Raw genomic sequence first — 27,095 nt, 5'->3', positions numbered from 1 at the left:
TGGTGGGGGGTATTCGTTCTCCTAACCCCTCCATGTGCTAACTAAGAGGCCGGAGGACACGGCGATGGAAGAAAGATGGGCTAGTCTAGGCTAAGTGTCCGGGAAATCTGGAATCCAATAGAGGAATAAAGAACCTTTGAAAAACCTCTTCGCTTCCTTTCCCTCCTTTCCCACCCCACGCCCCGAAGCCGCCATCAGGGAGGGGCGGGCAGAGCACCGGAGGAAGAAATCTCGCGATAGGAGACCGGCCGGGGCGGGGGTGGCACCTCTTCCCTCCGCCTCCCCTCCTCTCGTTAGTTCCGGTCGCAGAGGAGACACCGCCGCAGTTGCCGCCACCTCCGGGATTTCTGGCTCTTTTCTCTTCGCCTTATATTCGGTGAGGCGCAGGGCCCGCTCGTCTCGCGCTGAGGTTGCGGCCCGTAGTCGCTGGGCGGCGGATGAGGGAGGCGGCAGGTCCTGTGCGGCCCGGCTTGGATGGGCCCGGGCGGAGGCCGCCGCATGAGGCCGGATCAGATCCGGCGCCGGGATTCAGAGGTCGGGGCCGCTGCTTCAGCAGGGAGGCCGAGGGGCGGGTGCCCGGGCCGGAACGTGGGGCCCGAGTGTGCCCCGCGGCGCCACAGGCGGAGGCAGTGGGCTGGGCAGGTCCCCCTGCGGCCCTGCCCGGCCTGGGTAACAAAGGGCCGTGGCCTCTGTTGGGTAATGTACGCATGGGGGGTTTCGGCAGGCGGGGCGGAGGAGCCGCCACCACCACTGCGGCCGCCTCCGCTGCCGCTGCTTTCCCGGGAGGGAGGGCGGATGTACGGGGCGGCTGGGCCCCAGGCGCGAAGCGCCTCGGCGCCTGTGGTCCGTTCGCGGCAGCGGCCACCACCGCCAACAACGGGGTCAGTAGAGACGGGGCTGAGGGCGAGGAGCAGCCCCTCCGGCTCCCCGCCGTGCCCAAGGGGGTCCTGGGCGGGAGGCACGGGAAGGGTTGGATGGGGAGACACGTGCCCAGGGAGGCGGCTTGTATTGTAAGGTATGGGACGGAGGAGGCTAGGCCGGCTCTCAGCCCCTTTCTCAGGCTGGAGTGGTGCAAGCGCACACTGCGGTCACGGGCACGATTTCAGAGTAGGGTAGTGCTCGTCATAACCAGGCCCCTCGATGAAGGGATTCGCCCTCTGATAGCGTCTTTAAATTGACTTGCATATTTTGGATACCTCCAGACTGTGGTGGTCATCTCTGTTAGTCCTCTGTGGTGCTCAGAGTGGTGGAAGATGTAGGCGAATTTAAAGAGGAAGAGACTAACTCTGTTTATGGTGGGTGATTTGCCACTAGTCGCTGTGGCGCTGAAAAGTCATTTAAAAGTGTGCTTCACATTTCATCTTTAAAGGGCAAAGGTAATTCTGTGTGCCTGCCCCAGGTCTCTTGCTAGGCTGGAAGTGTATGTTCTATGTGGTTTACACGTGACTAGGCCAGGGTTTGATACTTTGTTTTTAAAATGGATGTTATGGCACTGATGTTTTAAGGCCTTATTTTTCCCCCTCTAGGGTGTCTTTTATGAATAATCAAAAGCAGCAAAAGCCAACGCTATCAGGCCAGCGTTTTAAAACCAGAAAAAGAGGTAAATATTTATATTTTAATAATATCTCTCTTCAGACCTCCAAAGTAACTTTTATGTCTTGGTTTCTCTGGCACGCTGTTGCTTAGCATTAAAACCTAAAGAGAAAGTACCGAAAGGAACTTGAGTTTCTAGTTGACTGCCATTTCAGATATACCCTTAATATTTCTACTACCTTTAAGACTTTTGGTATCAACATATATGTGTCTAAGCAGGCTAGTGAATGATGTTTTTGTTGTGCAGATAAAGTGCCTCTACAAAAAGAAAGTATGGGCTGCATTTTCACTCGCTAAATTTCATTTAAGGAAACTTCTGCTTGAGGGAAAAGGTTAATTTATGAAAGGAGAGCTCCTAATGTGACTACTAGTTTCACCCAAACTTTGTGAACATCTGTGGGAGAAAAATCAGACTTTAACCCATGGAAGTTAATTATGGAACAGAGTTCACATTGCAGTGTCTTTTGAAACTATTCCCTCACAGACTTAGTAAGAAAACTACGAGAATTATATTAACTACTTGTGTGTATTATCAGGTACTTCGATGAATATTGAATTCTGTAGCAAGGCACTGCACTAGTGACACACAGTTAAATGAGATGTGGTCTCAGATATATTTTGTATTGGGTTTAATATTTTACCCCTACACTTTTCAGTGTTGTTGCTCAAAAGCACATATTGACCTTATTTTACAGGAAACTTTTAGGAAATAGAGAACTGGGTAGGCTACTCTTTATAAATTGTGTTTTTCTATCCTGAGTGGCAGACACTTTGAAATATATATTACAGCATCTTTTATGATTTCTGATTGTAGCCTGCCCCCTTACAGCAGGGAGACCAAAGAGTAAGTGGATTCTAGTCTTTGCAGATTCATTTAGATTTAAGCCAGCAAATTTTCTCAAGAGGAGGCATAGAAGTTGGGAGCCAGAGCAATTCTGCAGTAATGGAAAACTCTGTATCCTCAAGTTATGTGGATTACTGATACCGCCTTTGTGTAAATATAGTATCAAGTACTTTTATTATTGTTGTTAGTACCAGGAAGACATGTCACTTCCCCGGTTCCAGATTGCGATCACTCATGGCCTCCTAGTTCTTGATGATTGGGTCCTGGGTATGGTGAACAACCATCCCAATTTGCCTGGGACTGAATACAGTTCCCAGGACACAGATCCTTTCAGTGCTAAAAAAAAAAAGAAAGTCCTAGGCAAACAGGGAAGAGTTGGTCACCCTAGTGCTGTGTAGAAATTAAGATATCATCTAACCTAGATAGGGAAATCAAACCCTACCCTGGAGTGTGTGATAGCAGCCCAGTAAAGGCTAGGTATGTACCCAAGGCACTTTTTAGAGTGCTTTATATTTTATTTATGTCATTTAATATTCACAACTTTATGAGATAGGTCCTACTCTTAATCATCATTTTACCATAGGGAAATTCAAACATGAAGAATGGGGCCAATTGCTTAAATTCAGACAGTTAAGTGGTGATCTCGATTTGAATCATGCAGTTTGAATCCAGAGCCCTTACTCATAACTGCTACATGACATGTATTGGACACTCAGTAAATGTACTTTCTAAAGATTACCTTAATAAGTAGTAAATGAGTGATTTTTTTTTTAAGTAGAAAGTGTTATGGGCACTTTTAAAGAAAATCAAGAGCTCCCTTTCACTCAGGAATGAAGTTTACCTGAGGTATAGAAGATATCCTAAATTTCAGAAAAGCTCAGAAGTAATGGAAGAGCATTCCAGGTGGAAATTGTAACCTGGCAGTAGGAACACACCAGCTCATTTAGCTCACTTAGGAGACTTGTGTGAAAAAATAGTGGGAGAAAAGCCACACAGTTCTTATGATAGGCAGTCCTGCCTTGCACTTGTAGAGGTGCAACTTGCAAAGCATGTGTGTTTAGTCTCCTGTTGTGTTTTCTTGTGTTGCAGGTCTTGGGTAATCTAGGTAGTGTTTGTTATTTCCAGCTATTGAAATAAATGAAATTGTGATGAATGTGGTTAACTTATTCAGTAATTACAGCTTCATAAGGTTGTGGTTTCATGGTATTTTAGTAAACCTTTTAAAACTAAATGTTTTGGGGTTTTCCCCCAGATGAAAAAGAGAGGTTTGACCCTACTCAGTTTCAAGACTGCATTATTCAAGGCTTAACTGAAACTGGTACTGATTTGGAAGCAGTAGCAAAGTTTCTTGATGCTTCTGGAGCAAAACTTGATTACCGCCGATATGCAGAAACACTCTTTGACATTCTGGTGGCTGGTGGAATGCTGGGTAAGTGTCTGGGTCTTGTGGGAAGTGTGTTGTATGGGAATTATGTAGAATCCAGAATATGAACTATTTGACAAACCTATCAAATCAGGGTGGCTTTTTTTTTTTTACCCCCTTAGGATTTTCCCTTTTTTCTTCTCAAATTATAGTAAATTTGCCAATTGCCTTGCTCTGTCTAGCTTTATATTTGAAATCCATTACAGAACCATAACATTTGAGGAAGACTTGTCTGACATATAAGTCCCAACAATGTCTTCCATCAGTGATTTTTCCAACTTGTGTTTGTACACTCTCAGTTAATGAAGAAATTCCTATCTCTTGTTCTGTCTTTATCAAATACTTTATAAATTTAACCCTCGTATCCAAGGGTTCCGCATCCATGGATTCAGCCAACTGTGGATCAAAAATATTCCCCGGAGTGGTGGGGAGGGATTGTCCAGAATGTTCCAAAAAGCAAAACTTGCATTTCCCATACTCCAGTAACTATGTAGCATTTACATTGTATTCTGTTTTATAAGTAACCTAGAGACTGTTTAAAGTATACATAAGGATATGTGTAGGTTATATGTAAATACTCTGCCCTTTCATATAAGGGACTTGAGCATCTGCAGATTCTGGTATCCACGACGGTCCTGGAACCAATTCAGGACAGCTCTGTACCTGAAGACTCTAATCCTGTACTCTTCTATGTATTAGCCACTAGCCACTTGTGGCTATCAATCACTTAGAATGTGGCTAGTACAAATTCAGAGGTACTGAAAATGTAAAATACACATTGGAGTTTAAAGACAATGCTAAAAAGAATGTAAGATATCTCTAATATTTTGAATACTGAAATGTTAAAATCAATATTTTTTATGTGTTGGGTTAAAGTATATCAAAATAATTTCACCTTTTTTTTTTTTAATTAATTGATTTATTTTTGGCTGTGTTGGGTCTTTCTTGCTGTGCGTGGGCTTTCTCTAGTTGCGGCGAGCAGGGGCTGCTCTTCGTTGTGGTGCGCAGGCTTCTTATTGCGGTGGCTTCTCTTATTGCAGAGCACTGGCTCTAGGCACGTGGGCTTCAGTAGTTGTGGCTCAGGGGCTCAGTAGTTGTGGCTTGCGGGCTCTAGAGTGCAGGCTCAGTAGTTGTGGCACATGGGCTTAGTTGGTCTGTGGCATGTGGGATCTTCCCAGCCGAGGGCTTGAACCTATGTCCCCTGCATTGGTAGGCGGATTCTTAACCTCTGCACCACCAGGGAAGCCCCTCACCTTTTATTTTTAATATGGCTACTAGAAGATTCAAAGTTACATTATGTGCTCACATTATATTTCTACCCATAGCCTTGCTGATTTACTCCTGCCTCCACCCTGACGGCTCAGACTATCTTAATAGAATGTGCTACTTAGTTATATATTTTCAAAGGATACTGGTAATTTCATTTCCATGGCTCTTTAAAGTACTCCAAAATGTTTTCACAGTAAGTGTATTGAACCTTGGCCAAGCTGATAGAATCAGAACTCTATTTGTATACATGCAGGATGGAGGCTTAGAGAGGCTTCAGTAGCTTGCATGCGATCAAACAGTTGCTCAGTGGTGGAACGGGAACTTAAATGTTCATATGTTCTAATGCCTAGTCAGATGAGTATCTCTTTTATTGTAGTATCATTTGTAGTAAGAAATGGGAAACATACCTATTTTCTATTCATAATACTGCTATCAATAAGCCGCTTTTTAAAATGCTTTTTAAAGGATCATTTTTAATAAGGAGATTTTCAAACATATCCTGGAGAGAATAGTGTAATAAACTAAGGATCTGCTACCCAACTTCAGCAATTTTTAACGATCTTACTTCATCTATTACCCCACCAACTTCATCTCCCCTCCCCTGTATTTTAAAGTGTATGTCAGGGCTTCTCTGGTGGCGCAGTGGTTGAGAGTCCGCCTGCCAATGCGGGGGACACGGGTTCGTGCCCCGGTCCGGGAGGATCCTGCGTGCCACGGAGCGGCTGGGCCCGTGGGCCATGGCCGCTGGGCCTGCGCGTCCGGAGCCTGTGCTGCACAGCGGGAGAGGCCACAGCAGTGAGAGGCCCGCGTACCGCAAAAACAAAAACAAAAACAAACAAACAAAAAATAAAGTGTATGTCAGACATCATTTTATCCATAAATACTTACAAATGTATCTAAAAGATAAAGTCTCTAACTTGCAGGTTTTTATAGCCCAGCCTCTTTGGAAGTCTATGAAAGGCTTTCTGTATGGAAAGTCAGAACCAACTCTGAACATCTCTACTTGAGTGACAGATTTGACACTGCCGAATTAATGCAGTGAGTGAGTTTCATTGGGTTGCTGAAGAGGGTTGTTTTATTTATTCCAGTAAATTGTTTTCACTTTGTTCACACGTATGGAACCAACCAGCCATGTTCCTACTGAGAGATTGACTTGCTTTCAAATCATCTTAGAATTTTTATCAGTTTATTTTATAATGAGAATCCTTACAGAAAATAAGATTGACTAGTATATACAGATGTTGAACTATAATGTTGTACACCTGAAACATAAAAATAAAAAGTTAAGTTAAAGTTTAAAAGAAAGTAAGATTGAAATAATTACTAATTTTAAATGAAGGTCATTGCAAATTTTTTGTAAAATATACCTTAGCCCCAGGTGGTACACTGGCAGATGACATGATGCGTACAGATGTCTGTGTGTTCGCAGCACAAGAAGACCTAGAGACCATGCAAGCATTTGCTCAGGTAAATTAAACTTTACATAATTATTTCAGTTAGCTGTTATCCATCTAACTAATGTTTAAGGAATAGTCTGCTTTTAAGAGATTGCTGGTAGCAGGTTGAAGGAATCTGAGCTGAAGGTTTAGAGGTGTTCTGGGTGTGCAGTATGATGGTTTAGGAACTTAAAAATGTGCTGAGGAAAACGAAATAGAAAAAAATTGAATCAGCTCTCCTTTTCCTATTTGTCCCTCTAAAATTAATCAATTTTTTAGGGAAAAAAGTCAAGCTGAAAAAGGAAAATCAGTTCCCTGTCGTGATTTTCATCACTAAATTATTCTGCATATAGCTTTTTAAAGGTGAATGAGTTATAGGCAGATTAGCTTCTTTACCAGTCACAGTCTCGTTTGAAAGTTGCATACATAGTTATGCTTGTGTTACTGTAAGCAAAGAATTAAAATGCACCTAACCTAGGGATTGTTGTCTATGTCATTAGGAAAGCAGAACTATATTTTATGATCCTATTCTGTTAATATCCTACAAATGGGTAAATGACTTGTATTTGAGCAATAATTAGTCCATGCTTTGATATTTGGCACTAAAATCTATTGCCGGGTGGCGGTTAAAGTGTTAACAGTATTGGTATATTGTAGATTTGGGAATTGACAGACTTCCCAAGCTGGTTTAAACATCTGATGAAAGGTTCACCTTCTTTGCTATTCTGGAGATACTGTGGAGAGGTCTTAGTTGCCCTGACTTAGATCTTTTGGGAATCTGACATTTTTACATATGAGGTTATCATTCAGTTCCTTTACTATTCTTACAGGTTTTTAACAAGTTAATCAGGCGCTACAAATACCTGGAGAAGGGTTTTGAAGATGAAGTTAAAAAGGTATGAGCAGCAATATGCTTTGTGGAAAACAAAAGGTTGGGGTCAAAGAAGGGAATGTTAAATCCTAATTCTGCCACGGATTTGAGATAATTTTAGATATTTAGGTAGGCTGTCTGAAATGAAGTTTGGGGGTATATCATTTTGTAATTTGCTGTACACTGTTTCTTAGCTCTATATCCAAACAAGTGGCAAAGGGGTTAAAATCCAAGTGGGGTTTGTTTAGAAGACCGAGAGTAGCAGATCAGAGCTAAACATATTGACAAAGGGAAATTTAACATACCTGCTGAGTCTTAGATAGTCTACATATAAGTGCACAGAAAATTTGGTAAGGTTAATAGTATCATTTAATGAATATGAGACACTGTCTTAATCATTAACTCATTTAATATTCTCAAAAGTCCTGTGGAACAAGTTTTATTATCCACATTTGCATATGAGAAGACTGAGACAGAGGTTAAGTATCTTGCCCAAGGTCACTCAGCTAGTGAGTATTATAACCAAGATATAAACTTGTATGGTTAGGCCCCAGAGCCCACAATTTTAACCAATGTAATATGCTTTACTGCTTCTATTTATATAATGCATTTGCTCTTTTAACCGTTAACTGTTTACTTTTATAGCTGCTGCTGTTCTTAAAGGGTTTTTCAGAGTCGGAGAGGAACAAGCTGGCTATGTTGACTGGTGTTCTTCTGGCTAATGGAACACTGAACGCATCCATTCTTAATAGCCTTTATAATGAGAATTTGGTTAAAGAAGGTAATCAAGCTTTAGTAAAGGATGATCTTTAGTTGGCTGAGGGTGGGGTAGATGAGAGCCTGAAAGATGAACTGATACAAAAGTTAAGATATAGTTTATGTAGATTTGACTTGTGTGATAGTCTTAGTTTTTTAACTAGTATCCTTAAATTTAATTGGTTCATTTCAGCTCATTAATGTATACCTTTGGCATTTAGGCTTAACAACTGTCTATAGACATACAGCAAATATCCAGGGTCTAGATAAAATGTGACTGATTGTAAAGTAGAAATAGAAATGCTGTGGAAACCCAGAGAGAGATTAATCCCAACTGGGAAACTTGGGAACATCTTGAAAAGAGAAAATGGGGAAAATGGCAAGCCGAAAAAGAAAATAAGTTCCCTTTTGTGATTTCCATAGTTAAATTATTCTGTACAGTAATTTAAAAGCTAACTTTTTTTTTTATTGCTTAGAGTTCTGAGTTATTTAACATGCCTTATTTTTATTCTCACAACAACCCTGTCAAGTGTTAAGAATTGTTACTGTCATTTTACATATCAGAAAACAGTTTAACTTGACTAACAGTACACAACTAGCAAATGGTAGAGTAGAGAAATGGGAGTAGAATGGTAAGCAGTGGCAGAGGGAAGTTCAGGGGTCAGCTTGGGGATAAAGTGAATAATCCTGTGTGGTGGAACCTCATAGGGAGGAAATGGGAGATAGTCATTGAAATCCAGGAAGGTACTTCTGTTAAGTAAGCTCTGTTTTTCTACAGGGGTTTCAGCAGCTTTTGCTGTAAAGCTCTTTAAATCATGGATAAATGAAAAAGATATCCATGCAGTAGCTGCAAGTCTTCGGAAAGTGAGCATGGATAACAGACTGATGGTTTGTAACTTTTCATTCTTCACAGTCTTGAAAGCTTAATAGGCAACTTTCCCATTTTTAATCTGTGAAAAGAGGAAAAATGTTTTTCTTAATCTGATTTGAAGACCATTTAACCAGATTAAATTCTCCTTTCAGGAACTTTTTCCTGCCAATAAACAAAGCGTTGAACACTTCACAAAGTATTTTACTGAGGCAGGCTTGAAAGAGCTTTCAGAGTATGTTCGGAACCAGCAAACCATAGGAGCTCGTAAGGAACTCCAGAAAGAACTTCAAGAACAGATGTCCCGTGGTGATCCATTTAAGGATGTGAGATATTCTTATTTAAACTATCTTTATATGGCCAAGTTTCTGGCTAAGAAAATTTTTACTCATTTCAGAAACTTTAAAGTATTTCACCAGTGAGTTTTAGTAATAGCCATAGAATGTTATGCTGGGGCTTTGCCTCAATCTTTTTCATATTCATTGCCTTATGGGTACCCAGAAATCATAACACTTGGGGATTTTTGTAAGGTGCAAGCCAACAGACAGACCTTCTGTTTCCATCTTGGTCTTTTCCTAGGTAGTTTGCCTATGTGTAATACAGGGTTTGAACTAGAAGTCCATATCTTGTTCTAAAAGTTCTATGATTATATATGGTCTCCTGGTCATTGCTAGTGGCATGGAAAGGTGTTTATGCTTTTGTGAAAGGTCTAAGTTTCATGTGTGTAGTATCTACATATCAAAATTATTTCTGTACTAAATTTGGATTCTTTTGCAGATAATTTTGTATGTCAAGGAGGAGATGAAAAAAAACAACATCCCAGAACCAGTTGTCATCGGAATAGTATGGTCCAGTGTAATGAGCACTGTGGAATGGAACAAAAAAGAGGAGCTTGTAGCAGAGCAAGCCATCAAGCACTTGAAGGTATTAGAACTGTGCCTTTTGGTAAAACGTTATTCTTGTAAGTGGGGGTAAGTGAACTGTCAGTGTACTTTTCTAAAAGGATTTATCACATCCTGTGCTTCCTGGGGATAAACCACCGGTAAGTAGACAAATAACATACTAACTATTGATGATAACCTTTTAAAAAGTCTGATTTGGGCTTTCTTTGGCTCACAGGTTAAAAACAAATACATGTTTAAAAGTAGATTGAACCTGTAATTTGGTCTTTGTTTTTGAGAGAATATTGGAAAACAGGAGGATTCTTTTTTTTTTCCCTTTAAAATATTAACATTTGGGCCTCCCTGGTGGCGCAAGTGGTTGGGAGTCCGCCTGCCGATGCAGGGGATACGGGTTCGTGCCCCGGTCTGGGAGGATCCCATATGCCGCGGAGCGGCTGGGCCCGTGAGCCATGGCCGCTGAGCCTGCGCGTCCGGAGCCTGTGCTCCGCAACGGGGGAGGCCACAACAGTGAGAGGCCCGCATACCGCAAAAAAAAAAAAAAAAAAAAAAAAAAAAGATTAACATTGTATTCACAATTATCTAGAATCCTTGGTGTAGTATTGCTTTTTTGATTTAAATGCTTAATTTTTCTGCTTTACTCTTTTTTTTTAACTTCCACTAAATAGAATATAATCCACAGTGATTTTAAAAGATGAATTATGTCTTAGGAATTTATAATAGATGGCCATTGTACTAAATGACTCAATCTTTTCTCCCTTCCCTTTAAAAGCAATACAGCCCTCTACTTGCTGCCTTTACAACTCAAGGTCAGTCTGAGCTGACTCTGTTACTGAAGATTCAGGAGTATTGCTATGACAACATTCATTTCATGAAAGCCTTCCAGAAAATAGTGGTGCTTTTTTATAAAGGTAAGTTAAATTTTGAATTTTGTGAATACATTTGACAGATATACTAGGAAACTCAAAATAATTCTAATGAGTAGTTCTCTGAACGTCAGCACCCTAAAATATTTTACTCTAATCACAGGACTGAGTTGTCTCTGATTTAATTAGTTACTTTTGAGTGCATTATCTTTAAAACATCTCTGAAGCTTATTAACAAGTTAAAATCTAAAGCCTTCTTGATGAGGCCTCAAACTTTGCCTCCTATATTCCCCCAGTCCTCTTCCCCAAACAGATGATTTTTTTGGTTCCCATATTTTAAACTTAGAGGTCTCCCTGCATCCCTGCATCCCCAGGTTTAGTTTTGTTTTGTTTTTTAAAGGATAGGGTAATGAACTCCAAGTATGCTGTGCTTCAGTGATTATCAACTTGTGGTTATCTATCAAATATCCCTGGTCATTTATCACAAGGTTTTTCAACCTTGGTACTACTATTTTGGGCCGGATAACTATTTTGTAGGTGACTGTCCTATGCACTGTAGAGTGTGTAACAGCATCCCTGGCATCAGCCCAATAGGTGCCAGTAGCACCTCTCCCCAGTGTAACCAAGAATGTCTGTAAACATTGTCCGATGTCCCCAAGGGATAAAACTGCCTTCAGTTGAAAGAATCACTGGTTTAATAAGGTTGATTTCCTGTTTGTACGTTCATACATTGGCCGCAAGTTGATAAAAAGTTTCTTAATATAGTGTTCTCATTTCATCTTTTCTACTTTAAATTTTAATTCATTGAAGAAACCAGTTAAGAGAGAGTTCTGAATACAGATTTATTTTGTAAGCAACCAAAATATTTGCTTTTCAGTGAGATCGTTTTTGCCACGAAGGCGTTTGCACCTTAGGGCAGGGGGTCCCCACACCTCCAGGCCTGTGGTCTGCGGCCCATCAGGAGCCGGGCCGCACAGCAGGAGGTGAGGAGCGGGCGAGCGAGCGAAGCTTCATCTGCCGCCCCCATCGCTCGCGTGACCGCCTGAGCCATATCTCCCACCCCCCATCCCCCATGGAAAAATCTGTCTTCCACAAAACCGGTCCCTGGTGCCAGAAAGGTTGAGGACCACAGCCTTAGGGGGTTTCTAACTCTGCCTTAGTTAGAGAAGTACCATATGAAAACTCCACGAATGTAAAGGTTGCTCTCTTCTTTATAGCTGAAGTTCTGAGTGAAGAACCCATTCTGAAGTGGTATAAAGATGCACATGTTGCCAAGGGGAAAAGTGTCTTCCTTGAGCAAATGAAAAAGTTTGTAGAGTGGCTCAAAAATGCTGAAGAAGGTAAGTCTTTTCATTTGAGCAGCTTTTTGTTTTTTGTTTTTTGTTTTTGGTAAAGCCTGAGAACTTACTTTAATGTGACCAAGAGTATGTCCATACATGTTGCCTCCTTTCATTCAGGTGCCATTTTGTACCTGAGTACAGATTTTTGTTCATTTATGACAGACCTGCAAAAACTTACTACTTTAAAGTAGGTGAGGAAAACTAGACTTCAGGTATTTTGATGGCTTGGCCATAAAACTATCATTCTTAGGAAATTAGAAAATTTTAAGAATAGTTAATATTTATGAATTTTGAGGTTTACAAATAAATACATTTAATATCCCCCTCATATGAGTAGAGAATTATTAATAAAATTCCTTTAAGTTATAAACAGAAGTTTTGCTTTCTGATACCATGTAATGCTTGACTGCACTTTTCCCCTTTTCTAGAATCTGAGTCTGAAGCTGAAGAAGGTGACTGAATTTGAAACTACACCCTCAGTAAAGCAAACAGGAATTGTAGATAAAATGTCATGTCTCATGTGTCCTGGTTCTTACATCTTCCTACCTCCCTATATCAAGCATGATATAAGGGCTTTCATGGCAAATTTTATTTTAACTGTTTCTATGGTTACTGGAAATGTTGGATTTAGTTTCTAAAACCATGTTTTAAGTAGCTACAGGAGCTATAGATTTGAATCTAATGTTGCATTAGTCTTTTCAGTTATCTTCTACCTCCTGTATTTTCTACTGTAATAATGTAATTTAAGGCCTTCCACAATGAACAGTTCACTTTTTCCCTGGGTTTTCTATATAAACAGTTTTCAAGATATGATTTGGTTAAAAATAATTTGTTATAAAAATTCTGTTTGCAAATTAAACTGTAAAAGTATCCAGAGTCTCAGAAGGCAGTGATTTGTGTGATAATTTGGTATGCCCAAAGCCCTGTTCATCAATGAAAATCTCATGTACAATAATTAGATTCATTAACGTGAATCTTGAGTATTTGGACCACTGCTTGCATGTTGATATTTTCTTGCATTTTTAACCCCAGATGTACTTGAGCTCAATTGTTTGCTCTCTGATTTTCATTCCTTAAAATGAAGCCATGGAGAACAAACTTGAAAGTGAGGTGTTTGGGAAATTGTATGTGGCGGTGGTGGGAAGAAAAAAGTTGAGCTTTTACCCATTGAGAAACCTCTGCATTCAGTTTGCTTCTTTCTAGACAAAACAAATGAATATTCTTTTCATACCGCCATTTTCAAATATACCTTGGAAAAGCCTTGTCATTTAAAGTATTTTACAGTTGTCATACACTTAGATTGGTAAGAAAGGACTCATAAAACAGTATAGGTAAAGCAAATGACTGTACTAAACCCAGAAAATTGTTTAAAGAAAAGTGGTTAGCATGTTCTAATTGGGATTCTAAATATAACTCATATTTCCTGTTGGCTTAGAGTATTTGTTGCAAAGAATGAAGTGCAGTGATAATGATTATCCTACTTGGTCATACTGGGCCAGCTTCATTCTCTTCACAGATTCATATATGACTCAAGCATCTGCCTATTAATTTACCCCAGTTGCCAATATTTGAAATTGCCATGAGCCAAATATCTCTTCTGTACAGTTGATCCATTTATTTAATGGCTGCCTTTTAATTTCCATCTTAATTTTCTTGCTACCCGTCTTTATATGTAGTCATTAGAAAACAAAATGTGGCCACACTTTTTGGTGGAAAGATTTCATGTTAAAAGTGAACATTTTGAAAGCTTTTTTGATTGGTGAAAGAAATGAGCTTGGAATAATGCCGCCAGAGACTGAGTAGGAATTGCCCCTTTCAGAGGTGCCATTCTTAGGAGCTAAAAATTAGGTGTTTAAAAGTTTATCTTGAGGGAATAACATGTAATATTGTTTGAAATAAAGGTATAATAACCTTATGAAGAAGAGCATTATAACTGATACCGTTGTGAAGGGGGTGAAATTGTTAAATGAATGACGTTGATAAAGCTTTCATGCGCAGACAAAATGTATTCATTAGGTTTCTACATAGTGATCTGCTTTTACTTTGTAATTTGTAGTCCTTAAAAGACTTTTTTAAAAAAATAAAGTCCATCCTTACACTTAGGTTTATATAGGTTAATCTTTTTAATTTTTAATTTTTTTTGTAATTTCCATGTTAATGCCTACTGGTAACTGTGTGTTATGCATTCAGACATCTCTACTATGTAAGCATTAAATAATTGCTCTTTTCATCCTTATGACCCCCAAACTGTAAACACCTACACAGAATTCTGAGGTAGCAGAAACTACGTTAACGTTTCTACAACCAGATCATTGCATGTTACTGCAGTACAGAGTGCACCTTACTATATACTGTGTATAGTGAAAGTGTATAGTTTTCCAGAACTACATTATTATCTCTGATCACAGTTTTTTCCTTCATGGCAAAGTAGTATTTACTTACTACAATATTATAGTAAATGGATAAAGTCACCTGTGACAGTATAGTGTAAAGAAAGGGAATGCTTTCTAAGAAGACTTTGCAGATTTTCATTTTGAATTTTAAGTGGCAATTTTGAATTTCAGCTTCCAGTGCCAATCTCAAACCTGTAATTCTTAATATAGTTGTTAAGACTGTACTTGTAATTATGATCAGATAAATGTTAATTGATTTTCCTAACTTGGTGTCAGTTTCTAAGGATAAGTCTCCTCTTAGATGCCATAATTAAATGTGTTTAGAGCTGATGATAAATTTCTTAATCTTAATTATTCTGGGAGTACTGTCCTAGAGACATTATGTTCTTATGAAAATTCCAAATGCCAAAAATGCCATTTTGACATAGCATAGTGATGGTGGGGAGAAGAAATGCATGTGACTGAGAGATTGACTTCTAATTCAGTGTTTCTTAAAGCTTTTTTTCATCAACCCCAGCCCCAAAGCCTTTTAAACTTTTTTTTTTTTAATAGTGCCCCAGTGAATTTTTTTGGCCACGCCACACAGCTTGTGGGATCTCGGTTCCCCAACCAGGGATTGAACCACAGCCCTTGGCAGTGAAAGCGTGGAGTCCTAACCACTGGACCACCAGGGAATTCTCCCCAATTTTAGTATCATAGATATACTGTATATATATTATATCTGCTTTATACATGAAAAGAGTAAGGGGTTTTTTTTGGTCCTACTTGGGGGTGACACCACCCCCATTTGAGAATGCGGATCCTAATATATCTTTTTTTAAAGGAGAGGGGACCTAGTGATAGACATTTGCATTGGCGGATGTGTCTTTATGTGTGTCCAAATCTTGAAGCAGTATTTTTCTGCCAGGGTCACTAGAAAATAGAAGAACTTTGTTTTCTGCCAGTCACCATCTTATAACAGCTGTGCTTTATACCCTTCCCACCATAGGCATCAGACAAATCATTTCCCATTGGCTTTGGAGGTCTTGCCAGATTCCTACTTGACTTATAAATGTATCATAAATAGAATCATTCAGGTTCCTTCTCATCTATAAAAATCAATTAAAATCCTAGGTGAGTGATTTATTTTAATTAAAGTTGTTCATTATAACATTGATAAATGGCATTGAAATTTTACTGATGAGTTGACTATCATATTCAAGTAGGCTGCTTGCAGGAACTGATAGAACTATTGGTTGATTTAAAATGTAACATAGATGCCAAAGTTCTAGTGTACATTATTACCTAGACTACTGAATTATCTTTGTAAAAATTTTCTCAGATGCTATTTACAGGTGCCATGTAAAATAGGCTAACGTGCATTTCTGTGAGAATTCTGGTAAACTGCCTTGCTATGATTTTTCATGTAAAGTATTAGTCCTCTAGTAGTGATACAGGGTATGTCTATTCACCAGCCTACTGAAACCTAGTGGTTTGAAATATTAAGAAATAAATTTTTAAGAAGACTTTATTTAAGTGGGATCTAGAAGATGTGATAAGTACTTTTGACTTTGAAATAATGTATTTATAATTGGCCTCTGTCTAAAAACTTGAATTGCAGTGGATTTGTACCTAAACACAATCTTATGCATAATTGTATGAAATTTGGTATGGATCAGAAAGGCTTCCAAACTCCTTTTCCTTCCCCACTTCTCTTCCTTCTATTTAACTATGGGCTGTTAGCAGCCATTATCAAATCCAATCATTTTAATTTTCCAATGCACCTACAGTCCTTTTATCCTTATTCTAAGATTATCATTTCACCTCTTAATGAATTGAAAAAATGGTGAGGATACTTTACAAATTCACTCTATCACTGTCAATTTAGTAACTCTTAATAACTTTAGTTAAAGTAAAAGCTCAACTGCTTGTGCCTACTACAGTGCCGTAGAGGAGACGTGGCAACAAATCTGCTCAGTCCTTTGCTTTGTAGACTTTAACTAGAGGGGCCAGTGTCTTATTAAACTGATATGATTAGAATGGTTATGGTTGTATTACTGCAGGTCTGGGAACTATGCATTAAATGTGTGTAATGAATTTGGGGTGCTACAAAGTTATCAAATATAACTGAGCTGTTTCAGGGAATTCCCAGTCAGTGTAACCATTTTAAAGTCGGATGAAAATAGTTTAAACCATTTTTTTAAGCTTGAAATCCTGAAGGCTGTGCTTCAAGTTGACTTAGAGGTAAACCTATTGGGGAAATAAGTGACCCACTTACAGACTGAAGCCTCTATTACTTCAGAAAGATGTTCTACATTTTCTGGCATCCTGAGAATAAAATATTATGTCTGTAAGTACACCTCATTTCCATTCTAGTTAGGACTAATGGATCCTCATGTGGCAAAAAGCTGAAGAATGGAGAAAACTGGGTAGCCGATAATCCAGATAGTTCTTGGCACTCTGAACAACCTCAAGTACAGCCATCCAAGCCAGTAATTATATTGCTGCGTTATTTCTTTGTGAAATTTGCTTCTTGTCTGTACCCTTGAAATTGAATAAAATTTCATGAGACTCCTTATTAATGTAAAGAGAAAAGCAATGACTTGCACTGGTTGTTGTATGCTAATAACCTTTGAGTGCTGGAGTTGGCCAACATTCAGTCCTTGTCCTGGTCCTTACTGTTTTGCCTTCGTGTTTAAAGTACCATCAAAAGGCCTGTGCCCTCAGAAAAAAAATTTTTTCTCCAAACAACGTTTGCTTTAGTTTGGCTCACATGTACTTCAAACTCCTATCCAAACACACACATATTCAAAAAATGCCAGTGTTTCACTTCGTAAAATGTAATGCCGTCTACCTTCTCCAGAAGGTTTCAAGTCCCTTCCCTTTCAGCCCTCACATCTAACAGATCAAATCCTGCCTGTTCCAATTATTGAAATCACTTCTCTCCAGTGCCATCACCTGAATTCGAGCCATCCACATCTATTAACAGCTAGAGTAGTCTTTAAATGCAAGTGTAGTTTGTTTTAAGGCGTTTGCCTTTGCCTGGAGGGCCCTGCAAAATTCTTTAACTGAATCTGCTTTCCCCTCATTCACCACTATATACCCAGTATCCGATATTTGTCAGGTAGTAAGCATTACGTTTTAGTTGAATAAGTGAAGTAATGAGAACAAATCCAGTGTTTCCTGGATTAGAAGTTGAAGGTATGAAAAACTGCACTGAGGGGGATGTTTACATGTAGAATGAAGGCTGTTCCATGAGTTACAAATATTTAAATATTTAGAAGCAACTTTCTTTAGACGAGATGAATCCAAGATTTCTGTTCCGTGGTTAGGGTTGCTATGACTGATGCGGCCAGGATGGATTAGAGGCTGTCAGTCAACAGATGCACGCTGCTGGGTGCTCCGCTGAGTTGAGGGCTGTGGAGGTGAGCAGGCCTGGATGCCAGAATTCAGGCCTACAGGAGGAGGCAGGTAATGGAGAGTGAGGCGAGTGCAGCGCAAGGACGCTGGAGGTGCTAGCACATTGGAGAGGGTCCACTTGAAGGGCTATCACCTACCATTCAAATCCCACGAGGGAAGCTACACTGAACAAAATACGGTTTGCAAGCCCTCAACCTCAAAACAGTGCATGCCTACCTGAAACAGTCTTGGAGAAAGATGTCTCGCTCATCTGTGAGCTGTGCGATTGAGGCAACTGATAAAACTCCTGAGCCTTCTTTTCTGCATCTGTAAAATCAAATGATGCCCATCTCATGGAGTGGTTGAGGCATTTGCAATGAAATAATCTATTTAAATAAAATAGAGGTGCTTGGTGCAGTACTTGTCACGTAATCACTCAGTGAATAGTGGCTATTATTATTTGGCAAGGAAGGATCTGTTCATGGGGAACTAAGAGCCCTGGCAGGTTTCTTGCTTGATTTGAACTGGTAAAAGGTACGGGAAGTTCCAACACCCATCATCATCTTGCCTGCTTCAGCAACGTGTAGAAAGACCCATGATGACAACTGAAAGCCTCATGGCCTAGTAAGAATGGATGTCATGATTTGTAAGCGTGGTCAAGTATTCAGAGTAAATGTCCTCCCAAAACTTCATTCTCACCTTTTTAACTCTTAGATTCAACAATGTAAAAGTTAAAAAGCTACAAAGACAACGAGAGAAGAGTTAACGGCAGATGAAAAATAATCAGCTGTTGGAAGAAGGAAAGCAGATGACCTACTGGCTTGGTTTTAGCTCTCTGTTCTAAGCCCCTGTAGCACAGCAGAGAGCTAACAACAATGAGAAGTAGATTGATACTGCAGGGCCCAGGAAAGTCTCAGATGTTGGGACCACTAGTTTTTCTAAGGATGGGAGTAAGGACTGGAGCTGAAAATAGATGCGCTTACTGGGCTCTGTACAGAGGAGTACCCACCTTCTCTATCCCTTCCCCTTAACTTATGCCCCCAGCTCACTGCCCTTCCACAAGCTCAGCAGAAAATGGGTTACCATCTGGAGAAACGGGGGAGAAATGACAGGGGCTATGGACTGGTTGATACCAGACACAGATGAGAGTAAGCACCGTATTAAAATTCAGAACCAAAGAAGTTAATAAAGTGGGCAGATCCCTAGCACTATACCCCTGTGTGGCAGACGTACCATGGTCCCCAGTGTTAATTCCCTGATTTTTTCTTAGAATCTCCAACTTTTAGCTGGACATGTCTGCTCAGAAAACATCTGCCAGCCTCCCTTGTAAGCAAGTGTGGCCATATGATTAAGATACCGAGGATGGGATGGGCTCCTTCTAGTGCCCTTAGAGCAGGGGTCCCCAACCCCCAGGCCGTGGACCCCTACCGGTCCACGGCCTGTTAGCGACTGGGCCGCACAGCAGGAGGTGAGTGGTGGGCAAGCGAGCGAAGCTTCATCTGCCGCTCCCCGTCGCTCCCCACCGCTCCCCACTGCTCGCATTACCGCCTGAACCAGACCCTCCCCACCCCCGCAAAAGTTGTCTTCCACGAAACCAGTTCCTGGTGCCAAAAAGGTTGGGGACCGTTGCCTGAGAGGAAGAGGCTATGTCTTTTTCCCTTCCCTATCTCCTTCCTGCTAGCTGGGAAATGGGCACAATGACTGGAGTTCAAACAGGATCCTTGGACCGTAAAGATGAACTATTTGTGGAGAATTGCAGAGCAACAAAATAGGAAGAGCCTGAGTTCTTGACACAAACAGCATTCCATCCCTGGACAACCTACATCTGGACTTCTTTCAGATAATAAAGAAATAAAATTTTCTTATTTCAATCATTTTTATTTTAGGTCCCCTAACACATGCAGATGAATGTAATCCTGAATGGTTATTTAAAAATATAAAGTGGGACTTCCCTGGTGGCACAGTGGTTAAGAATCTGCCTGCCAATGCAGGGGACACGGGTTCAAGCCCTGATCCAGCAAGATCCCACATGCCACGGAGCAACTAAGCCTGTGCACCACAACTACTGAGTCCGCGTGCTGCAACTACTGAAGCCCACGCACCTAGAGCCCGTGCTCTGCAATGAGAAGCCCACGCACCTCAAAGAAGAGTAGCCCCCGTTTGCTGCAACTAGAGAAAGCCCATGCACAGCAACGAAGACCCAATGCAGCCAAAAATTAAAAAAAAAAAAAATATATATATATATATATATAAACATAATAGACTTGAGGAGAAAATCCAAATAGATCAATCGTCTCAGGAAAAGAAATCAAGTGGTAGTGTGTGAGAGATGATGAAGCTATCATCTCTCAGCTCCAGACCCTTTCATCCTATGTGATGCTGGGGCTGGGACTCTGCCGACTACATTTCTTATATGTCATCTGGTTCCCAGTTAGGCTCTGCCTCTAGGGGGTTCTAGAGGGAGACTGGAATGATGAAGAACTTGCTCCTCCCTGTTTGCTTCCTGTTCCTGTCAGTGTCACCACAGCAATGGCCCTCACCCTGGCAGTGGCACTTGGTTCCATTCTGCAGTATTCCCATACTACCAGAATCAGTCTTATTGTGGTCACTCTCAGAGATACCAGCACCAGCCAGTTGGCATTTTCCTCTCAAAGGTCTGCCCCCAGCTCTGTGAAGTTCATTCTCTGAGTCCAAGGCTCTAGTACCAGCCAGGTAAGGGCACCTCCCCAAGCTAAATCCCAGCTCTTTGGGCTCTCTTCTAAACCTTTTAATTATTTAAATAATCCGAACATCTTTCCTTTTTACCGCCAGCCATAGAGATGATTTCTACTTCCTGTAATTACTACCTCTGTGATACATTGGTATTCCCTCTTTGCCTTTTCAATTCTCTAGTTCTTGCTTTAAAATACTTTATATTAAATCTCTCTGTTAAAACTATTAGATTTTCTCTTGTCTCCTGGATGGAAAGAATTGGTACCAGGAGTGGTCCTAGAAAATTCTGAAAGAAGGGTATTTGGGATCTGGTTTGTACTTGAATACACTGCTGAGCTTTTTGTCAGTGGGAAACAGAAGTCGAGGAATCTGGCATGGAATAGCATCCCAGTTAATCAAATTATTGATGAAGCACTTACAAATGAAGTGTTTGAGAGACCAAGTGCCTGCTGCATTTGGCGATTATTGCAATAATGATTACTACAAGGACTGTGGCTTGGAATGGCTGCATCTGAATGCATGAGACACCACAGAGGCCAGAAGGCAATGAGATCACACATTCAAGGTGCTAAAAAAAAAACAACCAGAATGCCAACCAAAAATTCTATATCCAGCAAATTTATCCTTCAAAAATGAAGGAAAATTTGAGACATTCCCAGAAAAACAAAAACTGAGAAAATCTGTTACAAGAAGACCTGCTCTACCTACATGAAATACTAAAGGAGTCAGTCCTTTAGGCTGAAATGAAGACAGTGGGGACTTCCCCGGTGGTTCAGCAGCTAAGACTCTGCGTTCCCAATGCAGGGTGCCCAGGTTCGATCCCTGGTCAGGGAACTGGATCCCACATCCGCAACTAAAATTCCTGCATGCCACAACTGAGATCCCGAGTGCTGGAACTAAGACCCAGAGCAGCCAAATAGATAGATAGATAGATAGATAGATAGATAGATAGATAGATAGATATTTTTTAGAAGAAGGATACTGGATAGTAACTCAAACTCACATAAAGAATGTTGGTAAATGTTACTACATAGGTAAATATAAAAGATAGTATAAATGTATTTTTTGTTTCTAATTCTTTTTTCTCTCCTGATGTATAATACAAGTACCATAAACCAATAATGATAAAACTGTGTTGATGAACTTCTGATGTCTAATGATGTAATCTGTATGACAGTAATAGCACAAAGAAGGCTAGAGAGAGCACAGCTACATAGGAGCAAACTTTTGCATAATATTGAGCTGGATTCCAAAAGGTAGTCCCCCACGAGGGAGCTGCCGAGAGCAGGTGTTCAAGGAAAACAAGAAGGAAGCTTCATGGGCTTTTATGACCTAGCATGACTTCTGCTATAGTCTATTATTTGAAGCAGTTACCAGTGCCAAAGAACATGTGAAGTGGGAGATACTGTGGTAGATATTTTTGGAAAAGTTCTGCCACACCTATCTTACAGAAATACTTGTATTTGCTAAGAGGGAAAAAAAGCAAGAGGTGCAATCTCATTTGTAAAGTTTAAAAATGTGTACAGATGCAAATGCATAGAGAGGACTAGAAGGGCAAGGGATATCTCCACTGGTTATCTCTGGGATGGGGATGAGGAAGATGGGTGAAGCAGGACTTTTATACATATGTGTGTGTGTGTGTGTGTGTGTGTGTGTGTGTATTTTGGCCACACCTCCTGGCATATGGTATCTTAGTTCCCTGACCAGGGATGGAACCCGTGGCCCCTGCAGTGGAAGAGCAGAGTCTTAACCACTGGACCACCAGGGAAGTCCCTCATATATTTTAATCTACATTATTTTATATTATTTTGAATCTTCTATTAACGAGAATTGTTCATTTATTAGTTGAGTAATAAAATATAAAAGTTGAAAATATCAGCTTTTAAAAAATAATATAATCTATGGATGCCTTCAATTTACCAGACAAAAGACTAATTTAAGGCAACATGTATATGACTGCTAATACACTGATAATAACATAATACCACCAATTAAGGCTCAGGGATTAGAAACACAGGGGTTTCAGAGGAATCTGAGAAATGAGGGGAGATTTTCTAGAGCCTACAATTCAAAGTTCTTTGTAAAAGCAGAGCGATAGAGTTATTCCATGCCTGGCTTACCAAATTAATAAATCTAGCAGTACAGTAAATTTCACAGGATGCAGGAAAACTAAGAATTTATGGCAGGCAATATAGATTTACAAATGTTGTAGTTGCTGATCTACATGCAGAATGAAAATCCCAAGTTTTGCTGTCTGGGATAAAGCACCAAGTATTTTGGTTGTTTGTTGGTTTTAACAAAGTCCAAGGAACCCATCCTATGCTCACCTTTCTCTCCATCAATATCGTATAGCTGGGATTTCTGCTTCTGGCAATGGCAGGATAACTTATTCCAAACAAACTCTCTTACTAAGAGCAACTAGAAAACCTGAATAAAATGTAAAATGTAAAATATATAAGTTGGAAACATTGGGGACTTACCAACAGTGATGACTTGAGGGGCCAACATCCCTGAGAAGGGAAAAGGGAGGTCCAAAGAGGGAACCCCTCAAAATACTAAGGCATTTACCAATGGCAGCTGAGAGGTCGAGCAGAATTTTAAGTGGCTGCATGGGGCTGGGGGGAAAAAGTGTGGTGAAGGCCTGCCATGGAGGACCTCAGATGTTTCACTTGGGATCCTGCAGCAGACCCACTGGTGCCCCGCCCACTCCTCCTGGACCTCCACATCATAAATGGAGGTTAACTTCCAGCTGCCAGCATCTCATTTGCATTGCTTTGTCTGTGAGCCTGACTGTGAAACGCTAATAATGTATTCTCCCCACCACAGGAGTCCTCAACATTGCCCCTTGGGTAGAATATTCTGAGGCTCATTTTCTACACTGACTCCCAGACTTCCACAGAATTAAGCTCCAGGTATCCACAACAGGAACTTCCTGATAATGCACCGTTTTGGCTGCCTTCCCTTCCCTGTCCCACTTCACTCTCTTACTGGTGTTTTCTGGAATCACCTCCCAAATAAGCTACTTGCTTTTGAAATCATGTTTCAGAGTTTCTGCTTCTGGGGAAATCCCAAACTAAAGCAGTTGGGCCTAGAATTGATCCTGCAAGATGAGGTCCTCAAGATGGGATTCCTGATTGGATCACTAACCGACCAGATGGTAACAAGGAGGATGTATCAGGTCCTGATAATCCCTGCATAAAGACGCTCACCTGTGATAAGCTGGGACAGGATGCAAGGGGAAGGGGGTGCGCTGGCTTCTACAACATCACTGACGGTGGAGAGACGGCAGCAATAGTTACAAAGACTGAGATGAAATGAAGGAAGGAAATCACAGGTTTGGGTCAGCATCTATCAACTCATGGCCAGAAGGAGAAAAACCAGAAAGGCCCCCGGTAGCATTTAAAGAGAACCTCATGTCCTGCAGCCAGTGACTATGCTAAACATCGGGCACAGTACTCAACTGTGGGAGTAGCAGAATGCTAAAGAAACCTACGTTTACAGCCTTCCAGTGTTACAGTCTGGACCCCGGTACCCTAGTAAGGGAGTGGGGCTCTGTGACCTGGGATGGGAGGTACTTGAGAACCTTGAAGCACCAGATTCCCTGAACCCTCTGGCATGGCAGAAGCAGCCCACTCTCTCATGCTAGGGGAGGGTGCCTCACGCTTTTCCTCACGACTGTAAAAAGGCCTCACTTAAAGCCCTCAGAAAATGATTTATTTTTCTCTTGAAACTCCATCCTTGCCTTTCCTGATTGCTTCTAGGTGAAAACCAGGATTTTGGCATGACCTATTTGGAGAAATACTACTTCCGTTTTGGGAAGAGAGGTATTTATCAAAAGCTCTGCAGGACCTGACTAATATGTACAGCAGGAACTGGGAGAACATGACTGGAATTGAACTTGAAGGTATTGAAGCAGGGATGGGGGAGGGGCAGAATACAAGGCTGGATAAGGGCGAGTTTGTTGATATGGGGGAATTTTCCCTTGGCTCAGGACTTAACTCCAAGGGCACCTGGGACTTGTCCTAATATGCTGCTGGGATGACACCTCGAAACTCAGGAAAACTAATGCCCTACAGTAAAATAAGGAGATGCTGGAACTGCCTTGGCAGAATATTGAGGCAAGGGCCAAAAGTCTCAGAGTGATAACAGATATTCTAAAATGAATTTATTGTTAGACGACCATGCTCCATAAGAGGGCCCCCAGGACATTCTCTTCACTAAATCAATAAAGAACAAGAGACCCAGCATCACTGAGAAGCTTAGAGGTGGCTCTCCCCTGTAGGCCAGGATTATCAGTAGGGGATGCTGGTATGAAACTGGGGTTTTTTGTTATTTATTTATTTACTTACTTACTTATTTATTTATGCTGTGCCGGGTATTAGCTGCGGCACATGGGATCTTCGCTGAGGCACACGGGATCTTTATTGAGGCATGCAGACTTCTTAGTTGCAGCATGCGGACTTCTTAGTTGCGGCATGCAGACTCTTAGTGGTGGCACACATGCAGGATCTCATTCCCCAACCAGGGATCAAACCCGGGCCCCCTGCATTGGGAACATGCAGTCTTACCCACTGGACCACCAGGGAAGTCCCTGGAACTGGGTTTTTTAGTGTCAGTTGGGATGAATGGATTCCAGAATAGCAGAGGCCAGAGTGCGACACTTCAGCATCAGAGGCAAAGTGGATGTAATTATTGTAACATCAGCAAATTCAAGTTGGCAACTAGGGGAGCCCTGACCTGCATGGATCTGTGATTAACTACCTCACCCCTCCTAGAGATGTATATAATAAACAAAAATGTTCAAGAGCAAATGAGCAAGGAACTATACTCAATATTTCATAGTGACCTATAAGGGAAAAGAATCTGAAAAATATATATATACATATACATATGTATAACTGAATCACTTTGCTGTACACCTGAAACTAACACAACATTGTAAATCAACTATACTTCAATTAAAAAAAATTTTTTTTTGGCCACGCCACACAGCTTGTGGGATCTCAGTTCTCTGACCAGGGATGAAACCGGGCCATGGCAATGAAAGCCTGGAATCCTAACCACTAGGCCACCAGGGAACTCCCCAGTTTTTTTTTTTTTTTTAATGCATTAGGGGAGCTGCTATGTAAAGGTATTCTGCTATAAAATCTTTTGTATAGCCAATAAATCGTCCTTGAATTATATTTAAAAAATAAAAAACAATAAAATAAAATTTGGCAATCTAAAAAACAAAACAAAACAAAACAGCAAATGAGCAGAAGGCTGATGTCAGCTACCATGATGGAAAATCACAATTCCCTCCCCAGTTGCCAGGTCTGAGCTGGCTCTCAGACGAAGAGCCCATAGATTGAAGGGAAGACTGTGTTCCCTTAAGGAAGAACCCTGCAACACCTCAGCTAGTATACACACTGTCAATTTTCCTATTCTTTCCCCAAAGACCATTACCAAAGTAAGTGTAAGCTGGGGAAACTGGAATACCTAGCACTTTTTAAAAAATTTTATCATTTAAAAAATTATTTATTTATTTATTTATTTATTAGGCTGCATCGGGTCTTACTTGCAACACGTGGGCTCTTCATTGTTGCACGCAGGCTTCTCTCTAGTTGTGGTGTGCAGGCTCTAGAGCACACAGGCTCAATAGTTGCAGCACACAGGCTTAGTTCCCCCGTGGCAGGTGGGATCTTAGTTCCCCTACCAGGGATCAAACCCATGTCCCCTGCATTGGAAGGCAGATTCTTAACCACTGGACCACCAGGGAAGTTCCTGGAATGCCTAGCACTTTTGAGGGCCTTTTGGGTCAGGGTCTGCTATATACAATGCTTGTGTCCCCCCAGCCCCCAAATTCGTATGTTGAAATTCCAGTCCCCAATGTGACAGTATTTAGAGATGGGGCCTTTGAGAGGTAATCAGGTCATGAGGGCGGAGTCATCATGCCCTTATAAGATGGCAGAGAGCTTGCCTCTTCCCTTTCTCACTCTCTCTCTCTCTCTCTCTCTGCCATGTGAGGACACAGCAAGAAGGTGTCTGCAAACCAGGAAATGGGCTCTCAATGGGAACCAAATAGATTGGTACCTTGATTTTGGACTTCCCAGACTTCAGAATTATGAGAAATAAATTTCTGTTGTTTAAGACACCCAGGCAAGGGTATTTTTGTTATAACAGCCCAAACTGACTAAGGCAGGGTCTGAGCTGATACTGATCCTAGGGAAACCAAAATGTGCAGATGGGGATTCCCCTGGTGGTCAAGTGGGTAAAATTCTGCGCTCCCAATGCAGGGGGCCTGGGTTTGATCCCTAGTTGAGGAACTAGATCCCACATACATGCTACAGCTAAGAGTCCACATGCCACAACTAAGAAGCCCACATGCCACAACTAAGAAGCCCACATGCTGTAACTGAGAAGCATACATGCCACAACTAAGACCCAGCACAGCCAAAATAAATATAA

At 40.9% G+C, this 27,095-nt stretch overlaps 1 protein-coding gene across 2 annotated transcripts; it reads left to right on the top strand.

Moving 5' to 3' along the window:
* The first annotated feature begins 269 nt into the window (after window positions 1–269).
* BZW1 (basic leucine zipper and W2 domains 1) lies at window positions 270–14,888 on the top strand. Of its 2 annotated transcripts, XM_060106024.1 has the most exons (12): window positions 270–376; window positions 1,527–1,600; window positions 3,690–3,866; window positions 6,502–6,596; window positions 7,396–7,461; window positions 8,082–8,217; window positions 8,971–9,080; window positions 9,216–9,386; window positions 9,838–9,984; window positions 10,732–10,870; window positions 12,043–12,165; window positions 12,594–14,888. In XM_060106024.1, exons 2-12 carry the CDS (start codon window positions 1,537–1,539, stop codon window positions 12,623–12,625), a joined length of 1,260 nt encoding a protein of 419 aa, XP_059962007.1. In that variant the 5' UTR covers window positions 270–376; window positions 1,527–1,536; the 3' UTR covers window positions 12,626–14,888. The 2 variants fall into 2 exon arrangements, with proteins under 2 accessions (XP_059962007.1, XP_059962008.1); XM_060106025.1 differs by lacking the exons at window positions 270–376; window positions 1,527–1,600; window positions 6,502–6,596 and having other exon boundaries at window positions 3,789–3,872.
* Window positions 14,889–27,095: the final 12,207 nt, after the last annotated feature.

The sequence above is a fragment of the Mesoplodon densirostris genome, chromosome 8 (assembly GCF_025265405.1).
Source record: "Mesoplodon densirostris isolate mMesDen1 chromosome 8, mMesDen1 primary haplotype, whole genome shotgun sequence".
Taxonomy (NCBI): domain Eukaryota; kingdom Metazoa; phylum Chordata; class Mammalia; order Artiodactyla; family Ziphiidae; genus Mesoplodon; species Mesoplodon densirostris.
The sequence above is the reverse complement of the archived record's forward strand: the minus strand, read 5'-3'. Positions and strand labels throughout refer to the sequence as shown.